Source organism: Trachemys scripta, chromosome 6 (assembly GCF_013100865.1).
Source record: "Trachemys scripta elegans isolate TJP31775 chromosome 6, CAS_Tse_1.0, whole genome shotgun sequence".
Taxonomy (NCBI): Eukaryota; Metazoa; Chordata; order Testudines; family Emydidae; genus Trachemys; species Trachemys scripta.
Genome location: NC_048303.1, coordinates 41,531,713 through 41,551,715, shown reverse-complemented (window position 1 = coordinate 41,551,715; position 20,003 = coordinate 41,531,713). Strand labels below are relative to the sequence as shown.

The 20,003-nt window shown below is 43.7% G+C and overlaps 1 protein-coding gene across 1 annotated transcript in view; it reads right to left on the bottom strand.

Annotated features, from left to right (window-relative positions):
* The window catches only part of ARSB (arylsulfatase B), a 112,276-nt gene that overhangs the window by 25,243 nt on the left and 67,030 nt on the right, over positions 1 to 20,003 (bottom strand). The window contains exon 6 of the mRNA XM_034774681.1: positions 9,777 to 9,847. Coding sequence (XP_034630572.1) covers positions 9,777 to 9,847 — 71 coding nt within the window. The remainder of the gene's footprint in view (positions 1 to 9,776; positions 9,848 to 20,003) is intronic.

Genomic DNA, 20,003 nt, shown 5'->3' with positions numbered 1-20,003 from the left:
TAAACATAGATGGTGAAGTCCTGGCCCTGCTGATGTCAACAGAAAATCTCCCATGGACTTCAATGGGGCCAGGATTTCACTCAGGGTATTACATTTCACCTGGCACAATTTAAACACTAGAATAAAACTACAGTAAATCAGAACAAGAGTAAATTTATGAATAATTTCTGTGATTTCAAACTCCACAAAATTCAACATTATGATTTAATATGTAGCCCTTCTTCACTCATATATAAACACGCACGCACCCCCACCCACCCTTCAGCTCTGTGCTCTGACTGAGGCCCTGTATCATTGCAGATCGTTAAAAATAAGTGTGTGGGGGGTTTTTTCTGCCTGTCAAAAATGTGAAAAATATAGGGGTGTTTGAAATCTTAATGTTATCTATGAAAGAGTTATATTTTAGGTGCATTTAGTTGCATTTGTTTTAGATCTTTTAAAAATATCAAAGGACACCTTTGGTCTCAAATGTGAAATAGAAACACCCATTTGCAGTACTGCAGTCTAAGGTGTGTCAGGTAAGCTACAGTATTCAATTACAGTGTCTCTGCCTCCCCAGGGAAGGGTAAGAGGTTTACAACTTGACACTGATATTCTGCAGTAGATTAACACTTGACTGGTTCCCAACCCAGAGGTATTTTATTTTAAAATGTAGATTAGCCTTTACGTTGAGATATGTATAAAAGTATAAAATGTTACAGTATATACTGGCAATAAGAGGTGTGTGGTCTAGTGGTATATGCCCAGAATCAGAAGCTAGGAACTCCTGAACTCTAATCATGGCTCTGGCATTGTGGTCTTGGGCAAGTTACTTACCCTCTCTACCTCCATTTCCGAAACAGGGATAACACTCATTCATCTCCCAGGTGAACTGTAAGGATTAATGTTCATGAACCATTCTGAAGATGCAAATCACTATGTAAATGCTTAGTATTATTAAGAGGAAAGATGCTGCTACCCATAAATGACAAATGGTGAAGTGGAACTATAAGGAAAAAAAAGAATGGGATCTGGGTGACCACAGGAATGATGGACAACAGAGGTGCTAGAACAATTTGTATAGCAGGGGTGCTGAGAGCAATTGAACCGAACTACAAATCCTGTATATGATGGAAACCACTTCAAGCCAAGGGGTGCGGCAGCACCTCCAGCACTCCTAGTTCCAGTACCTATGGTGGACAATGGCTCAAACTAAGACGCTGGGGACAGGTAAGGCAATGCCTTGTAATAAATGATAGATCATTTGGATTTGTGGTATTTCGGTAAGAATAAGGCAACACAGGCTAGCTGACCAGCATTTGGTGCATTTTACTTTTCCAAACAAACAGATGTTCTGGGAAGCACAGAGAATGGAACTGTTCTTTTGTTTTTGTTTTACTTATTCCGGATCATTTCCCCATTTCAAACAGTCAACTCAAGCAGCTGATTACACTAAAATAATGACTTTTGTTCATATTTTGATTCTTTGAAAGGTATTAATCTGGCATACACATTAACTGTGTTTATCCTAGTCAAAGCACGCAGATTGCTCATCCATACACATACCTGCTGCACACACAAGCTGCTATTGAGTGACTACACTAATAGGGGGTTGTTCCCACCTCCACCCCGCATTTATTATTTGCAAAACTTGTGATCATCAGGAATAGACCATGCAGAAATCAATCCTGTTCTGTAATTACTCATAGAATCTTCTTTCACCCAGCCACAGTAAGTAAAAACTGGGGCCTAAAGGAGTCTACAATGTCCCTTAATCAAGATGAATTCTTTTGGTATTCGGATAGATATATTATATAATGCTACAGCCATTCTACTGCAATTCATTATGAATTAATGTCCATGTATATAGTATTACCAAAAATGAAGTGGTTTCTCTTTCATAATAGACTTTATGAGCGTTCTACTTACCCCCATAGAGCAGACCTAACCCCTTAGTATGCAACCATTTATTTTGGCAATTAATAGTGTAATGTATGAGGTAATGCCTTTTTTCAAATGGCAAGAAGAATAATGTAAATTTTGATTAATTTTGCCCAGAGCAAGTAAGAGCTTGAAGAGAAGTCACAAATGGTTTTACAACTCTGAATTCCTCTGTCTTGGATTTCTGCCTTTAAGAATGTTTTTTCTCCAAAATAAATTGACTACAATTAGTAGGCCTACAGTTTTATTATGCCTTTGAAGTTTTAGTTTATGGTAAGCCTGGAATTTTAAATGAAGGTGAAAGTTTCTTCAATATAAAAACCCCACCCATCAACATTTTTTTTGGATACAAACCCTATCCTTTAAATTCACTTGATGAAAACAAATTTCAAGTTGCTTATCCAAGAAGAGGAGAAAGTGATTCCCTAAAAATAGTCTACAAGATTCTATAAAACTCTGCATTTCATTAATGAATTAGCTAGTCAGAGTAAGAGATAATACAGAGGGTACTGATAGATTCTGATTAACAATTCCGAATTAAAGGGTACATTTTCTTTCACTGTGTCATTTAATTCTGATTCTGTGGGATATAGAATTTCAGTGCTTTTTGAAGACAGGCCATCTAGCGATGACTCTGTGGAAAGGAATATGTTTGGTTTAGCAGTTAGGGGAATTTAGACTCAAATACAGTTGGTTTTTAATTCAGCTGAATCACCAAAACTTGATGAAATGCCATAAGGCTGTTTAAAATAAAGCAGATCTTTCACAATGAAAGAGCTGACATCACCCTCCCAGCTGCCAAACCATCAACAATTTGGAAAGCTATTTTTTAAAGGGATGAAGCAAAATTTTTAAAAATGTGTACGGTAGATTTTCTGCAATTTCCTTTCAAGACACAAGTGCTGTTAATTTAAAGTACCTTTAAAGGTATTTTCTGCACCTGATTTGGTCTCTCAATAATATTTACATTACAGAGGAATGTGTACTATTTAAAGTCAATATAATATTGCCTCTGCTGTTTGCAATTTTGTTGAGTTATTTAAAAAAACTCAAGTGAATTTTCAAATGGAACTATTCTAATTGAGAAAAGACCTGGAAGGACTAGACTTTTTGTTTTAATCTTCTGCTTTTATGTGCTTGTGAAGGACATGGGACTGCTCTGTACTAATTTATTAATACAATACTGTGACCTAATTATTGGACTGTTTATTGTAGGAGTACACAGGGTTAAAGCAACAGGGCTGTAGGGAAACAAACAGACAAATTAAACAATGGATCTGGATAAGACATCCCTCACAAACCCTTGGGGGTTGTTACCAAGAAAACTGTCCTGGAGGATTCTGGCTTGACTTCCCAGTGGAGCTCAACAAACTGGTTTGGGCAGCAGGATGCAAGCCTAGGAAACTGAGATAAAGAGTCTGCAGCTGGATAAAAGTGATTCACTCTCAAGCCAAGTCAGGTCAGTTATTTGGGAGAGACAGCAAAGGGAGGCCTGCCTACAGTCTCTGACAAATGATGGCAAGCCTCCAGGTAAGACAGTCTGCATGCAAGCCTATGTATTGTTTTAAAATATTTTTCTCTTTTGTTACGCTTTATTTAACCCTCTTAAATCAAGGTATTGTTTAGCGTTTTCTAGTTTACCACTGGTTATAAGTTCCCCAAGGGAAGAACAGCAGGAGCCGAATCCATTTGGACCTGCTGGAGTAACCACAGTGGATCCACGGCGTATTGTAACCCAAGGCCCAGGGAGAATCTCATGAGATCACTCCAGGAGAGGTAAAAACATAAGGACCATCACCTGTGGGGGTGCACTCAGAGAGATCAGACAAGAGGAGGCCCTGTAATCGTGACAGTAGTTAATATTTTCAATCTTTAACTTAGTTTTCTGTTGAACTAATTTACTGTAAGCAATTGAGTGACAACTAGATCAATAATGTCTTATGTGTGCATTTCTACTAAAAAAAACTATTATGCTGGTGTAAAAAAATTGGAGATAAGAGGGCAAACCTCAGAGACAGTTTTCCTATTTCAGCCAAAAGTCACAAAATGCAGAATCAAAAACATGCACAATAGGAGAACCTCATGAGCTGCATTTTCAGAGATATACAATATCTGTTTTATATGCCTAGGAGATATATACCCCCACGATTTATTAAAGAAAAAAAAATGTATACTAAAAGAACATATACATTACATGTTTAAACACTCAAAAATCAGGAAATACCAACATTAGGAAAGCATATGTAATCTTAACTCCACCTCTGGTGTGTGCATGCATTACAGTATAGTACATTTTTTAAATTACATGATCACATTTCTTAAATAAATTATGTAGAAAAATTTGTATGATATGGAGCATCCTCTCCAAAAACATATTATTCTTGATGTGCCAGAAAATATTGGTCCCATACAAGTCAAATATTCCAAAGACCAAAGAGATGTATGATCACTTAATAATTACACTGGCTTTTTAAACTATTAGGAGTTCACAGACTATGGCTGAGCGTCTTTAAATCCTAAGAAAAGTAATTGATCTTAAAGGACATATCACAATGTGTAGATTCTGCAAAACACTAAGGCCCAGATCCTCAAAGGGAGTAGGCGCCTAAATATTTTTGAAGATCTGGACCTAACTGCATGAGTATGGGTTTGCAGGATAAAGCCATAATAAGAAAAGAACAAAGAAAAGAAGACTGGAGGCTGGTGTCACTAAAGGACAGAGTTAAGGTTGTTCAACAGCCTGTCATAGACCAAGAGGCTGGGTTGGCTTCAGTCTATGTAAGGAAAAAGAAGTTGAATTTAATAGTCCCTTGGGGAGAGGGACCAGAAAACACCCTCATTCCCAGCTACCTATAAATTAAGTATAATCAATATAAGGCTCTGACCCCCACAACTATGCAAGCTTCATTAGCCAGCTCTGAATCAGAGCTTCCCTAGCTATCTCCATCCTCCAGAGGGGGCTGTTTTTATACTGTTTCCTGTGCCTGAAGTTCCCGTTTGTTAATCTGGTGTACCTGTGCCTGCAGCAGAGCTTGGGTACTCTGGCTCTTCCAGTCAGTAGTAACCCAGTAATCACCAACAGTAGCTCTTACATAGGTGTACATATTTGCCCTTTTCCTAATCTTTCGGGTAGAACAGAGAGAAAGCAAAAGAAAGCAAGCCACAGCAATTAACGCATCACATCACATTCATTCACATCACACAAAACTAGACCATCCAGAACAGGAAAGAACTAAATCTGTAAGCAAAAAATAATTCAAGCAGCCTCTTAAAAATAGAGACTGACATCCTGTCACACAGTTTTAAACATTGAGTTCATCTAAACATGTTAAGGATCAATCTCATGGATTACTAAAAAAGTAAATCCATGTCTTCATGTCTGAACATCAGTGACATAATAGCAGAATTTTCAGAAGCCCTCACAGTCCATCACTAACTTCAAGCTCTCAGCAGCAGACCTTTCAGTGATCTGCCACATACCATTCATCCATCTCCTTGCTAGTTGTCCCCTACCACAATGACCCTTCAACATTCCTTCCATAATAACTTTCTCAAGGTTATTTCCAAAGAACAGAAGTTTGCATACATAATTTCCGACATCAGGGTCTGCTTCTCTCCAATAATATTTCTAACATCAGCGTTAGTCTTCTTTTCCATCCAGGAAATATGGAAGAGTCTTTGTTGGCAGCATACTTCAAAAGCTTCAGTTTTCTTCTTGTCAGCAGCATTAACTTCCCACAGGTTACTAATATCCGTTTTTTTCAGATAATTACAACATTCCCATAGCGCTTATCATCTCTATTTATAAGTTTTTTTCTTAACCTTCACTCCAGTTTAATGTACAGGGGGTTTTTTGTTCAGAAACATATATATATTAAAACACTCGCTCCACTCCTCCCAATTCTCACTGAACTCCTGGCTTGTACTGGAAGCCAATAATGAGGCATACTTGATCAATATGTATTTTAAACATCCTGTATAAGCATTTTCTATTCCGCAGTGTTCTCTCCCTCCTGGTGTATGAAACAGTTTTCAGCAGCTAAAGAGGCTTTGTGAGTGCAAGTTATTCCAGCTAAGGTTCACAATCTTATATTCAATAATATTTGTTCCATATCCATTTGTTTCAACTGGTAATCTAGTAAGAATGTACATGTTTTATTAAATTCTTCTTTTTTGGGGCTTCATGCCTCCTCTTTTCCTGGTTAGCAACCATAACTGTGGAGGACATGTTGATCATGAGATCTATATTTTCCAGTGGCTGGAAAAAAGCCAGCTAATTCAACTGTTAAAGTACAGATTCTGCTGCCAGACCCACAAATAATATGTAGAGTTTATTCCACATTTTGTACATTCATAGTGTAGAATAGAAGACAAAATCTGTCCCTCAACTTTCTCTCCTTAACTTTTCTATTTCAATGTCTACACCTTGGGGACATGGTCAGAAGAATGGGTCAGGAAGATGATTTTAGCAGAAGTGTTTTGAATGGACCTAGAGAGGAGCAACATGAATGTCAGGAAGGCCAAAGATAAGGTGGCCACAGTAATAAACAAGGGGATGAAGTGGCTAGAAAGGAAAGGAATCTCAGAACTGTTGTCTCAGCGGAGGCAAGTTCTGAACACAGCACGGATGTACAGTGTGTAGAGAAAGAAAAGGGAATCAAGAATAACACCCAGTTTATGGACCTATATGACATAGGATGGCCATGAAGTCAACAGTGTTGGAGAAAGGAGAGAATGAAAAAATAAGGTCAGCTTTTGCCATGGTAAATTTAGCTTTATTCTAAATCTAGTGCGCTGTTCCCCTTTATCCACATTGTGTATTCAAAACATAGCTGCCAAAATCAGTGTTCTAGCCTATCCTTCCAACCATGTCACCCCTCTTTTTGGAAAATGAAAAAGAAAGGAAGCTTAAGGAGAGACAGGCTGAGATGTGTACAAATATATTTATATTTATTAACACAGACATAAAATTATATACATTGAGTTTTTATGACATTATAGGAGAATCTTACTACATTATCACTGTCAAAACTAGAATCACTAACCTGATAAGAGCTTGTCTTGCAAAGCACACAGCTCCTTCAATTTGCAATTAAGTTAAGAGAAGTTGTGGGCATTCAGTATCATGCAAAAAATTAAACCAAATATGAATAGGCCAGATCCTTGTCACCAAGATCACTTAAGACTGTAATATAAATTAATATGCTCTGTTGTGTCAGACAAAAATGTTTCTCATGTATTAGGTGAAGAAATGATGATCTGAAGCAGAAAGGTTTTGACACCTATAAGGCACCTGAGAAAATACTTATAATATTTATCAAAACTGATAAGATCTAGCAGCAGTATAGCTACCTAAACAACTCTTTTGAGAATTAAAATTAAAGTTAGGGAAAGAGCTGAAGGGTTACATATTTAAGGCTTAGTCCTGTCTTTTCCTGTACATATGTGCAATTGATGCTGGATGCCCAAATGGCCCTGCAATGTCAGCCAAATGTGTAGGCTGACATTGCAGGAAAAAAAAGTAGGGAAGCCATATGTAGTAAATAAGGGCATCTGGGTAAGTATTTATGAACTTCAATTTCTTTTTAATGTGCCTGAAGCACAAGACATACAAAATTTCAATTTTAATAATCATTCACATCTTACCACCAATACAATAGCTCCCCTTAATTTACCACCGCAGAGAGATCCTGAATAAATAGGATAACCTTGTAGTTAGCATTAAACCTCAGCCATCTCAGGCACTGTTGAACCAATGTGGAGAGCGAGTTCCTGAGCCTATGACTCTACATTGAAAGCGTCTTGCCTCCAGACCTCCTCCAGATTTATATCTGGAATCTCTTAGCTTGGGCACCTCAGCTGAGTTCAATCACTGCAGTACCACACAAGGAGAGAGATAGTCTCTAAAGTATGCCTCTGTGACAACATACCAGGGCACGATAGCCTACAGGGACCGCCTACAGGGCTGTAACAGCCTACAGAGCATTCTGTAGAGGGAAACTGGCATGGCCAAACCTGAATCCGACCAGTATGTATGTTATCATCATACAGGGAGCAGTGACCAGCCAAGGTGAGATCATGTGCTCCTGTTCAGAGGAGAAGCAACACAGAGACAGAAGTACATTGTGGCAGCCTATCTTAAGCCATTCCATCCAGCTACTACAGGATGACTTGTGCCAGGATCACAGGTTACATGCCACTATCTCCACTGCACTGACTTTCTTCAATCAGTGTTTAGCTCTCAATGTATTACTGTATACACCTCTATCCCAATATAACACTGTCCTCGGGAGCCAAAAAATCTTACCGCGTTATAGGTGAAACTGCGTTATATCGAACTAGCTTTGATCCGCCAGAGTGCGCAGCTCCCGCCCCCCGGTGCACTGCTTTACCGCGTTATATCCAAATTCGTGTTATATCGGGTCGCGTTATATCAGGGTAGAGGTGTATCTTAATTTAATTAACACAAAAACTTCAAAATCTCCAGAAGGGTTATGTTCCAATGACAATCTCCATGAGCAATCCGCCGTTTTAAAGAGCTCCTAGTCCTTATCAAATGCTGAATTATAAAACAGAAAGCATTTAGAGAGCAACATGACTTGCTAACAAAGGCTCCAACTCATGTTAGTATGGCACAAAAGCAGCCACAAGGCTTGGAACGTCAGCCTTGTACAAACTAAAGTTTTCCACTTGCAAGGTCAATAATTAGGGGTGAAAGTAACTTAAAGGACTTATTGGTACGCCAGAGTCCTGAGCGGGTCGTGGCCTCAACCCGAAGAGGCGTGGCCTCAACGGGAAGAGGCGGGGCCTTTCAAGATTTAAAGGCCCTGGAGCTCCGGCTGTGGCTGGGAGCCCCAGGGCCTTTAAATTACCACGGAGCTACCAGCTGCAGAGGCGGCTGGGAGCCCCGGGGCTCAGGGGCGAATTAAAGGGCCTGGGGCTCTGGCCACCATGGAGCTCCGGGCCCTTTAAATCACCATAGGAGCCCTGCCGCCACTACCCCGGGGTGGCAAGGCTCGGGCTAGGGCTGGGGTAGCAGCGGCAGGGCTCCAGAGGCCATTTAGAGGGCCCGGTGCTCCTACCACTGTGGGAATTTAAAGGGCCCGGGGCTCCGGCAGCTGGGCTCAGGTGGTGATTTAAAGGGCCTGGTGCTCCTGCCACTGTGGGGAGCCCCGGGCCCTTTAAAGCGCCACCGGAGCTCCGGCAGCAGGGCTTGGGCGGCACTTTAAAGGGCCTGGGCTCCCCGCAGGGACCGGTGCTTTGGGATCTTTAAATCTCCATCCGAGCCCGGCTGCCGGAACTCCGGCGGTGATTTAAAGGGCCCGGGGCTCCCCGCAGCAGCTGGAGCCCTGGGCCCTTTAAATCACCGCCAGAGAAGACGGTCCAGTCCGGCACGGTACGCCGTACCGGATCATACTGGCTTACTTTCACCTCTGTCAATAATACAATCTTATTATAGCTAGAACAACACAGGACATGTGGATATTAGGAGATAACTTCTAATCTTGAGTGCAGGAGGCACTTTGGTCTTACTGTGCACCTGAGGCACATGGTTTTCTCTCAATAACCCCACTGTCTGCAGTACATTATTCTTTGCGTAGAAGTGCTTCAGAACACTGGAAAATGAAGAGCACAGCCCAGCAATGATTTAGGGTATAGTTAACAGTACACTATAGTTGCGATTATTGCAACTCCATTTTAAGGCAGTGACTTAGGAGGCCTTCCATTTGCAAATAAGTATTTCCTTTCTTCACCTACAAAAGGGTAAACTTTTCTTGCAGGGAAAAAAGCACGCATTAGACAGATATCAAACTATATGTCTATATAATAGGACTAGCAATGAATTGCATACTCACATGGAGAAGTGTCCACAAACATAGGGTCTATGTTATGAAGCAGCTCCTTTCTGGGAGAAGGGCTTCCTTCACTAGAACAGAGATCATTGGGAAACATTAATTTCCTTCTAGAGCCCACTAGAAATCTGCACGCGCTATTTTAATACTTCCTTTTATTATACGTGTAGGAAACAATTGTGTCCATTAACTATTATGAACTTTTAATTCAAAGGTGACCTACTGATCCAGTAGCTATAATATTTTAGCCCAATCCTACAACTCCACACCCAGGTGAGTAGCCCCCAATGAAGTCAGTGGGGGGCTACTTATGTGCATAAGGGAGCCAGGATTGGACCTCTACATATTAAGTAAATGTTACACTGAAAACGACCAACATTCCTTAAAAGGTCCACTATCTATAAAAAGCAGCATGCAAGCCAGTCAGAAGTCATTTGTTTTCATTATGGAAATTAAAATAAAAACATTCATCATACCACAAAAATTGTAATGATGTAATAGTGAACTTCAAAGACAACCATTCAGATAATATCTAGATTTATTTTTATTTTATTTTAAGCAACAGCATATAAGACACAAGTAAAGACAATCTCTGACATGAAACATTTACCATCTAGAATACAAACACAGGCAAGATAACACTTAGTGGAAATCTTAAACGAAGATGTTAAAACCATATACAATTTTATTTTGGGAGGAAATATTTTATAATTCAATATCAATAATACCTAATTATAGAATTAATATTTCCCCTCTTTATATCATCTTTGGAAGCCAAACATTCTGAGTAAAAGTGAAATTATAAATTACTGGTGGGACTGACTCAGACAGTAAAAGGTATTTATTTGTATTACATAACAAATCATACAGCACTTTCAGCTAATGTACAGCCAGAATCCAATGTTAAAAATTGTGTGTGCAAAAACTGCCATACAGGAAAATTTTCCCCACAATGCATTAAAAATGTTAGGGTTTTAATTTCTCATTAGCATCACAAGCTACACGCCTGACTGAGCCTTATGTAACAGGTTTGCATTTTAGGACCTTCATTAGATTCTGAACTGCTTCTGCATGCTCAGGTTGTAGCTGTGGCCAACAGTGTTTTTCTCCATCTGTTCCTGGCAAGAAGAGTGAGACCTCTCCTTTCAGGTGCAGCCCTCATTACGGTTATCCGCGCCTTTCTCACCTTGAAACTGGATTAATCTGAATATGTGCTACATACTGATACAAGTTGAAGAATATCCAGAAACTGCAATTAGGCCAGAATGCAGCTCTTAAATGCCCACTTGTTAAATGATGTGTCAAACAGAGTGAGAGCCTGTTAAACCAGTGCTCTGTAATGCGTACCAGCTGCCAGTAAATTTATGGGGTGGAGTTTAAGGTGTTGGGATTTATCTATAAAGCTCTGAGTGGTTTAGGATCTTATTATCTGTGAGTCTGTCTTCCTTGCTATGCAATAGCTCCACTGCTATAATGAACAACAGTGCTTGAGCTAGATAGCTCCTGGCTTAAAAGGCAAGAGACTGCTTACAGGGCATTTTCTACAAAGGATTCCACTCACCACATTTTAGCCCAATAAAGCTTAAAATTGTTATTCTTCCAGCCACACTACTAAGCCCATCTGTTTTACCTTCTGGCCATTTGGGAAGGGGGTTGATTGATAGATTCTAGAGATGAAAGTCCAGAGGGATCATTAGATCATTTAGTCTGACCTCCTGAACACATTGAATAATTTTGGTGGCTCTTTCCGCACTCTCCCATTTTTCAACATCCTTTTTAAAAGGTGGACACCAGAACTGTACAAAGTATTCCAGTATCATTCTCAGCACTGGTGTATGCAGAGGTAGTATCGCCTCCCTACTCCGACTCACTACTCCCCATTTATACATCCGTGGATTGCATTAGTCCTTTATTCCATAGCATCGCACTGGGAACTTTCCTTGAACTGACTATCCACAATGACTCCTAAATTAATTTTCATAGTCATTGTTCTCCAGGATATAGTCCCCCATGCTGTAAATATGGCATGCATTCCTTCTTCCTTGATGTATAAAACTTCTCATTTAGCTGTATTAAAAACACATTTTGTTGGAATGGGCACAGGTTACCAAGCAATCCAGATCACATGGTATGACTGCCCTGTCTTCATTATTAACTACCACTCTATAACCTTGTTGTCATCTGCAAATTTTAGTAGCAATGACTTTAAATTTACTTTCAGATAGTTGATGAAAATGTTTAATAGTGTTGGGGCTAGAACCAATCCTTGCAAAACCCCACAGGAAACGCCATCGTTCAATGATGATTCCCCATTGACAACTACTTTTTTGAGATCTGTCAATTAACCAGTTCTGTTAATTTTAAAATGTTTATCCCTAGTAGATGTTGTCTGACATGCCCCTAAGTTACTAATGGACTACTAGAAGATACTTCTTCATCCCAATATGATACAAGTACATCATCCTAGTACTTTCCAAATACAAAAGTATTTATTGAACACTTCTGCCCTTTCTGTATCATTAACAATTTTACCATCTCCATCTAGAAATTAACCTATACCATTGCTTGGATTTCTTTTTTTCCTAATATACTTAAACTTCTTCTTATTGTCCTTAACCTAGCCAGCCATGGATTTTTCTTGATGTCCTTAGCTTCCCTTTATCAGTTTTCTACACTTCCTAACTTTTAATTCATATCAATTGCTGTCTATTTTCTCTTTTTCCCCATTGTTATATATTGCTTTTTAAATATCTAATTGATGCCTTCACTTTGCCACTGAACCAAGATGAGTTTTTAGCCATTTTCTTTAGCATCCTTCTTGACTGTGGAATTGTGGCTGTTAGAAAAATATGAGTGAAAATTGGGAGTTCTTTAAGAATAGTTTATTAGATGTTCTATCTAATTTTTTTCTCCTACTCAATTTTGCTCATAATTTTCCTTAGTTTTGGGAAATTAGCCTTTTTGAAGTACCACAACTACATATTACTAGTTGGGATAGTTCTCTGTCCACATTGAATATAATGAAGTCAAGATCACTGGTCCATAGGCAACCACCAACTTCTAGTTCAGCCTTTATTAGTCATAATAAGGTGCCAAAATAGACTTACCTCATGTTGGTTACAATACCTTTTGTGTTAGGAAATTATCTGTAATTTTTAGAAACTGATGGTGTTTTACTACTGGCTGCAAAAATCTTCCAGAATATGTTTCCCAAACTGAAGCTCCCCATAACAACACAGGCCCCCTCTCCCTCCCCACACATTACAGACTGGTGTTTAAAGAGTGACTCCTGTTCTCTAGTTTGATTTGGTAGTCTGTATCAGACCCCCATCAGCGAAACCTCTTGGGCTTTATTAGTTAGCAGATGTATCCAGGTGCATTTTAAACCCTGTGCTTCTGATTTATCATAACTAAAACAAATAAGGGTGTCTTTAACGTGGATTGCCTCCTCCTCTTTAACCCACTCTACCCTTCCTGAACAGATTATAATCAAAGACATTAAACACTCCAATTATGCGAATCATCCCACCAGGTTAGATTCAAAGTAGTTGGGATTGGGATTATTAATGCTGTTATGGTGGACCAGTTTTGTGGCTTGTTGTATGTTATTCAGTAGCTTTTAATTCTGTATATTTAATGCATAAAAACCTAAGATTTCATTAGACTGACTGAAGAATGGCAGGCATTGAAGGTCAGAATCAAGCCTAGAACAGTGTGAAATCTCTTTCATACTGTTTCTTCTGCACAACTGGGGGAGGCGTGCGGCTTAGGGTAGAAGACCGGAAGGTGTATACTTTGGTTGCGGTGGAAGGAGGAAGCCACTTTGGGCAGTAACTTGGGGTGAAGACATAAGGTGACTGTGTCTTTGTGGAAGACGGTAAATGGTGGATCTGCCATCATGGCTGCCAGTTCTCTGATGAACCGTGCAGAGGTGATGCCCATCAAGAAGATCACCCTTCATGGAAAGATGAGTGAGAGAGCAAGTGGTGAGGGGGTTGAAGGGTGGCTTCGTGAGTGCAGTGAGGACAAGATTCAGATCCCAAGAGAGGGTAGGCCTCCCTACGGCGGGAAAGGCACTGAAAAGGCTGCGGAGGAAGCAGGAGGTCTTTGGATGGGTGAAGACGGAGAAGCCATCGACAGGAGGAAGAAAGGCACTGAGCGCCAGGTGAACGCAGATGGAGGAATGGGCAAGGCCCAATAGGCATAGATGACGGAGGTAGTCTAGAAGGACAGGAATGGAGACTGAGTCTGGAGGGATGTAATGGTGGTGCGCCCACACAGTAAAGCGGCGCCACTTAGCTTGATAACAGTGGATTGGAGTCTGCAACGCGTGATCATGTCTTGGATGGGGGTGGAGCAAGCCTGGTCTACACACAAGCCCCATCCAAATACCAGGCCGTGAGATGGAGAGGGCTTAGCATGGGGTGCTACAGCCAGCCATGCGCCTGCATTAGGAGGTCCGGGAGGGCCAGAAGAGGAATCGGGGGGCGAGCAGAGAGGTGGAGAATATTGGTGTACCAATACTGAGAAGGCCAGGAGGAAGTTATAAGGATAACCATCACTCAGTCCTTCCGCACTCTGCGCAGGACCTGGGGAAGGAGGAGAATGGGCAGGAAGGCATAGTGGAGATCCGAGGTCCAGGGAATGAGAATGGCATCGCCCTGTGAGCCTGAGCCCAGGGCTCCCCAGGATCAGAAGAAAGGAAGCTTGCAGTTCTCCGACATCGTGAAGAGGTCCCAGTGAGGCATGCTACACCAATGAAAGATGGACTGGAGTCGTTGAGTTCCCACTCGCGGTTGGCCTGGAAAGACCGAGCCTGTTCACCAAAGAGTTGCTGCTGCCCAGATGTACAGTGTGCAGGGTGATTGCGTGCTGGAAGCACCAGTTCCAAAGATGGATGGCCTCTGTGCAGAGGGAAGGAGATCTAGCTCCGCCCTGTCTGTTGATATGTATAACTGCCATCATGTTGTTGGACCGAAGTTGAACATGGTGGGAATGGAGGAAGGGCAGGAAGGCCTGGCAGGACAGTCAATTGCCCATAGTTCCAGGACATTGATGGTCATCCGCGCGACCATTGGTGACCCAAGATCCTGGACCGTGCAGCTGTCGAGGTTGGCGCCCCAGCCCATGAGTGAGGCATCCATGGTTAGAGTGGTGCTGGGCATGGAGGACATGAATGGAATGCCTGGTAGAACCACGGACGGGTTGCACCACCAGATGAGGTAAGCCAAAACAGTGGGAGGGATGACCACCTGCTTGTTCAGGCGGTCTGACTGCAAATTGCAGACAGAGTGGAGCCACAGCTGAATGCAACACATATGGAGACAGATGTACAGCGTGACCATGGTACAGGCCACCATATGGCCCAGGAGGGAGAGGCACTGACGGACACACATTTGCGGGTAGCGTCAGAGCATAGCAATAAGAGAAGTGAGCGGTCCAGGGGAAGAAAGGCGCGGGCTGCCACAGAGTCCAGGTGTGCCCCTATAAAGGTGAGCATGAGGATAGGGATGAGGATCGACTTTTCTTCATTGATGCAGATCCCCAAGCTGCCGAGGAGGGTGTGGAGGGTCTGGATGGTGGCAAGGAGACAGGAGCAAGAAGGCGCCATAAGTAGCCAGTCATCCAGATAGGGGAAGAGGGAATGAACCAGACAGTGCATATAAGCTGCCACGACTGCAAAGATCTTCATGAAGACATGGGGGGCAGCAGTGATTCTAAAGGGGAGGATACGGAATCGGTCATGGAAACTCCCCACCTTGAAGCAGAAGAATTTGCGATGAGCAGGGTGGATGTCTACGTGGAAGTATGTATCTTTCATATCGAGAGCTACAAGCCAAGCTCCATGGGGGGAGGGAAGGGATAATAAGGGGGAAAGTGATCATCCTGAAGCAAAACTTGTGAATAAACTTGTTCAAGGAGCATAGATCCAAAATGGGACGAAGAACACCCCCTTTCTTCAGGACAAGGAAATAGGGGGAATAAAACAATAGCCATGGTAGCACTATGGCACAGGTTCTATGGTGCCCTTTTGGAGGAGGGCAGTCACTTCCTCGTGGAGGAGATGGTCCTGGGAAGGGTCTGGAGGGCAGTCATTGGGCGGAAGACGAGGAGGGAAGGAGAAGAATTTGATGGGGTAGCCCTGATGGATGATATCCAGCAGCCAACAGTTGGAGATGATCCTGCCTCAGTTGTGGGCAAAAGGGGCAATATGACCTCCGACGACAATCCAGGGTGTGGCAGGAGGGACGGAGGAGGGTTCGCGGGTCTCGAGGAAAGAGTCATCAGGGTTGCTTAGACGGTGGTGGAAGGTGGAAGCAGCAAAGGCATCAGAGAAAGAATGTTGAGGTTGCTGGGAGTGGGGGCAAGGCAGATCAAGCAGCCATTGAGGGTCTGGTTGGTAAGTGGCGCAAGGGTGGAAGGACGAGCCTTGCTGTCAGTGGATCAGGGCCAAAGTATAAATGCTCAGTCACCGGAGGGTGGCACGGGAGTCCTTGAGGGAATGGAGGGACTCGTCCGTCTTGTCACTAAATAGCTTGTGATTGTCAAAGGGAAGATCCTCAAGAGTTGTCTGGACCTCCTTAGGGAAACCACTAGACTGGAGCCAAAAGTTGCCACAGAACAAGACTCCAGATGCCAAGGAGCAAGACGCAGTGTTGGCAGCATCAACAGCAGCTTGGAGAGCTACCATGGCCACCAGCTTGCCTGCATCCCACAGATGCTGAAAGTCCTGCTGCTTTTCCAGAGGAAGGAAGTCCTGAAAGTCCATCAGCTTGGAATATGACAGGAAATCATACTTTGCAAGGATAGCCTGGTAGTTGGCAATGAGGAATTGTAGACTCGCGAACAAATATCTCTTGAGGCCCAGCAAGTCCATCTTTTTGGGAGCATGGTCAGGAGGGGTAGATTTAAAGTGCTGCTGATGGGTGCGCTCAGTGGCCGTGTGGTCTACCAGGGAATTGGGCAGCGGATGGGTAAACAGAAAGTCATACCCTTAGAGGGCACAAAGTAGCAGCATTCCGTCTGCTTCGACAAAGGGGCACACGAGACTGGCGTGTGCCAAACAGCCTGAGCTGGCTGCAAGATGGTGTTCTGAATGGGCAAGGTGGTACAGGAAGGTCCCGGAGCCTGGAGAATATCCTCGAATTGGCCTGGGAGTCCTGAATGTCCTCCACTGAGAGCCATGTGACGGAGCAAGCTCTAGTATTGGACATGGTCATCAGGTGGCAAGACAGAGCAGGAGCATCTAGAGGGTCCTTGTGGAAGGTGGCAGAATGGGTGGAAGATGAGCAGTGATGCAGGCAGTGCATCCCATGATCGTGGTATGGGCCCCAAGCAGGCCAATAGGGCCAGGCATGGGGATTGCCAGGCCACAGTAGTGCCTGTGGATAGTGGAACCGCGGGTCAGCCCAGGGTCTGCACATCGGTGGGTAGGACCAGTACTGAGAGTCCAGGCTGTAGGACCGGGCAGGAGAGAAAGTTGTCTAGGTCAGAGAACCACTCAGATTCTGAAGAAGGGTCCGGAATAAGAGGGTCCATCGGTGCCGGCAGAACCGTCAGTCCAAGATGAGGTCTGAGAGGATGGTAGAAGTAGGAGCTCGTCCGTCACCAGAGCTGTTGGAGAAGGATGGAGCACAAGGGGCTTATCCTCTAGAGAGGGGAATCTCAGAACAGGCAGAGGTCCGGAGCGTGTGGGACAGCCAGTGAAAGGCAGCATGAACTCTGTCAATGGCGTCAGGGGTGATAAGCACCCTGGAGTGCGCGGGACCGGGCGTGTCAGGCTGGAAGGTCCTTCCTGACAGCATCAATGGCGGTGAAGGAGGAGGCCAGAGCAGAACACAGGACCAGCAGCGTACGATGGCGTTTGGGGCAGTGCTCCGTATGAGCCTTCTTGGGAGCAGGAGCATCCACTACTGTGCACGACTTCTCGCCCAACCTCAGGGAGGTAATGCTGAGTTTAGAGGCAGTCCCCACTGGGAGCTGCCCTTATGCCTGTGCCCATACTTCTTGTGCATATGGTGGGGCTTCGGTGGTGCTGCCGGTGCTGCATGGGAGAGGCCCACTGAAGTGCTCACCACCAGTGATGGGTGCCATTCTGGCAGATCCATTGGAACCGGGTCTGGTTGCGCATGTGAGCGCACCTTCTCCTCCTCCAGATATTTGCAGAGGGGAAGTTCACAAGCTGCTTGAGTCCGGGATGGAAACAAGTGGCAGATAGAGCAATGAGAGACGATATGGGCTTCACCAAGACAGTAAAGGCAACAAGTGTGTTCATCACTCACTGAAAAGGAGGGAGGGTACGAGGCACAGTTCTTGAAGCTGGCTTGTTGGGGCAGAGTCCCCAGGCCGGGGAGAAAGAAACCCCCCAAAGGGGAGAAGTCCAATGAAAACCAACTACTAAAAACTAATGGACATCTGTCTAACTAGAAACTATACACAGCAAAAATGAAGAGCAGTTCTCTTAGCGAGCTAAGAGCACCGAGAGGTTCCGACTCTGGCCATGCAGCAGTAAGAGGGAACTGGAGCGGCATCAACCCACACAGCGTCTTAAAGCCTCGGTCGCACCATGCTCTCAATGCACGTGGGGTCAATGGATACTACTATGCAAAGTTCTGGCTCCAGCGCACGGCACGCATACGCACCCACATTCGGAATCCACATAGGGACCATCATTCGAAGAAGAATTGTAGGTGCCAAGGGTCCCTAATTTAAATTCTGCAGCACTATTAATTGATTATGAAATAATTCAATAACTTTTGGTATTATTTAAATAATTCTAAATACACTACAAAGTGAGAGAATGTATAACCAATGCACATTATTTACACAGTAGCAGAAATCTAGCAGTCCAGGAAGACTTAGGAGCTCTTTTTGGAATGTGACCAGCTGCAGAAGCAGGGGGAAATGCTACAGCACAAGGGGAAAAAGGGGAGAAGCATCTTTCTAGGGAAGCAAGTGGATACCTGCACAAGGAGATGGCTGCCAGTTGGGGCTCCTAAACTCCACTTGTATAGGGCTTAAAACCTCTAGAAAGCGGTTACCCCATCTATAATGGGGTGGGACTCATCACCGTGGCACTTCCTACTAGTCGTTCTGGGAATTAGCTCAGTCTTTTCACAGGGCACCCTCCTCCGGAGGCGACTCGCCACCGTCACTTCTGCTCTGGACCCGTGTTGTCTCAAGGATCGCGGCATCCTCTTTAGGACACAGCCCTGTGGCTGTGCTCCATTCCATTCCTCCCCCTCCCCCTGGGGAATAGCAGTTCTCTGTCCAGCCACTCGCCTCCGTGGCCGACTGAAGCCCAAGCTTCTAGCTACTTGCCGCAGTGGCAAACTGCAGCCCTTCACTGGCCATTCCCCTCCATGGCATGTGGGAGCGAGGGGGTGGAAGACCCGGGCCCACCCACTACTCCAGGTCCCAACCCAGGGACCCTCTATGTGGCAGTCATGCGCTGCATATCCTTCAACCCTCGCCGTCCGTTTCCCTGGGCCACTTCCCCGTAGCCCTAGCACCTTCTCTGCCCCTGTATCAGGGCCTCAGTCTTTCAGCCAGTCAGGTTTGAGCTCCCTCTCACTCCCCTGACTCAGCCCAGCATTGCTCTGTCACTCAACCCTTCAGGGACCCAGTCCTTCTCCCTGGGCTCCCAAGAGGGAGCTGCCTCCTCTGCCCTGATTGGCTGCTCACTGCAGCTCCTCTCTGATTGGCTGTCTGCTGTGCAGCCTCCCCAGGGCTGATTTTAACACTTTCTCCAACAGTGTGGGGCAGACGCCCCATCACACTTCCCAGTTACAGAGCTCAACTGCTATGTGGCTTAGCACCTCACAGGACAGCTTCAGCAAGTTATCCAGCTAGCAGCTGGATACTGTAGTTTTTGTCAGGGACACTTATTGAGTGCACAAGACAGCAAGGATATGAAGGCTCAACTAAGGTTCTCAGACTCCATATCTTTGTATTTCGGTATTTTCTAGTGATTAGATTTTTAAAAAATATATAAACATAGCTTAGAATTCTCTGGCTTTAGGATATTTGTTTTTAAGGTACAATGTTCTATTAAGTTGCATGCTCTCTCTCTCTCACTTACACACACACACACACACGCACACTTATAGGAAGAGGGTTTTTTTGTGGGGACTATTATAGTGTGTTCCACCACCAGCTCAGTTGTGTGTTTTTAATGCAGGCGAAACTCTGATTATCTTCAAAGGGAATTTTGTTTATATAAAAACAGCA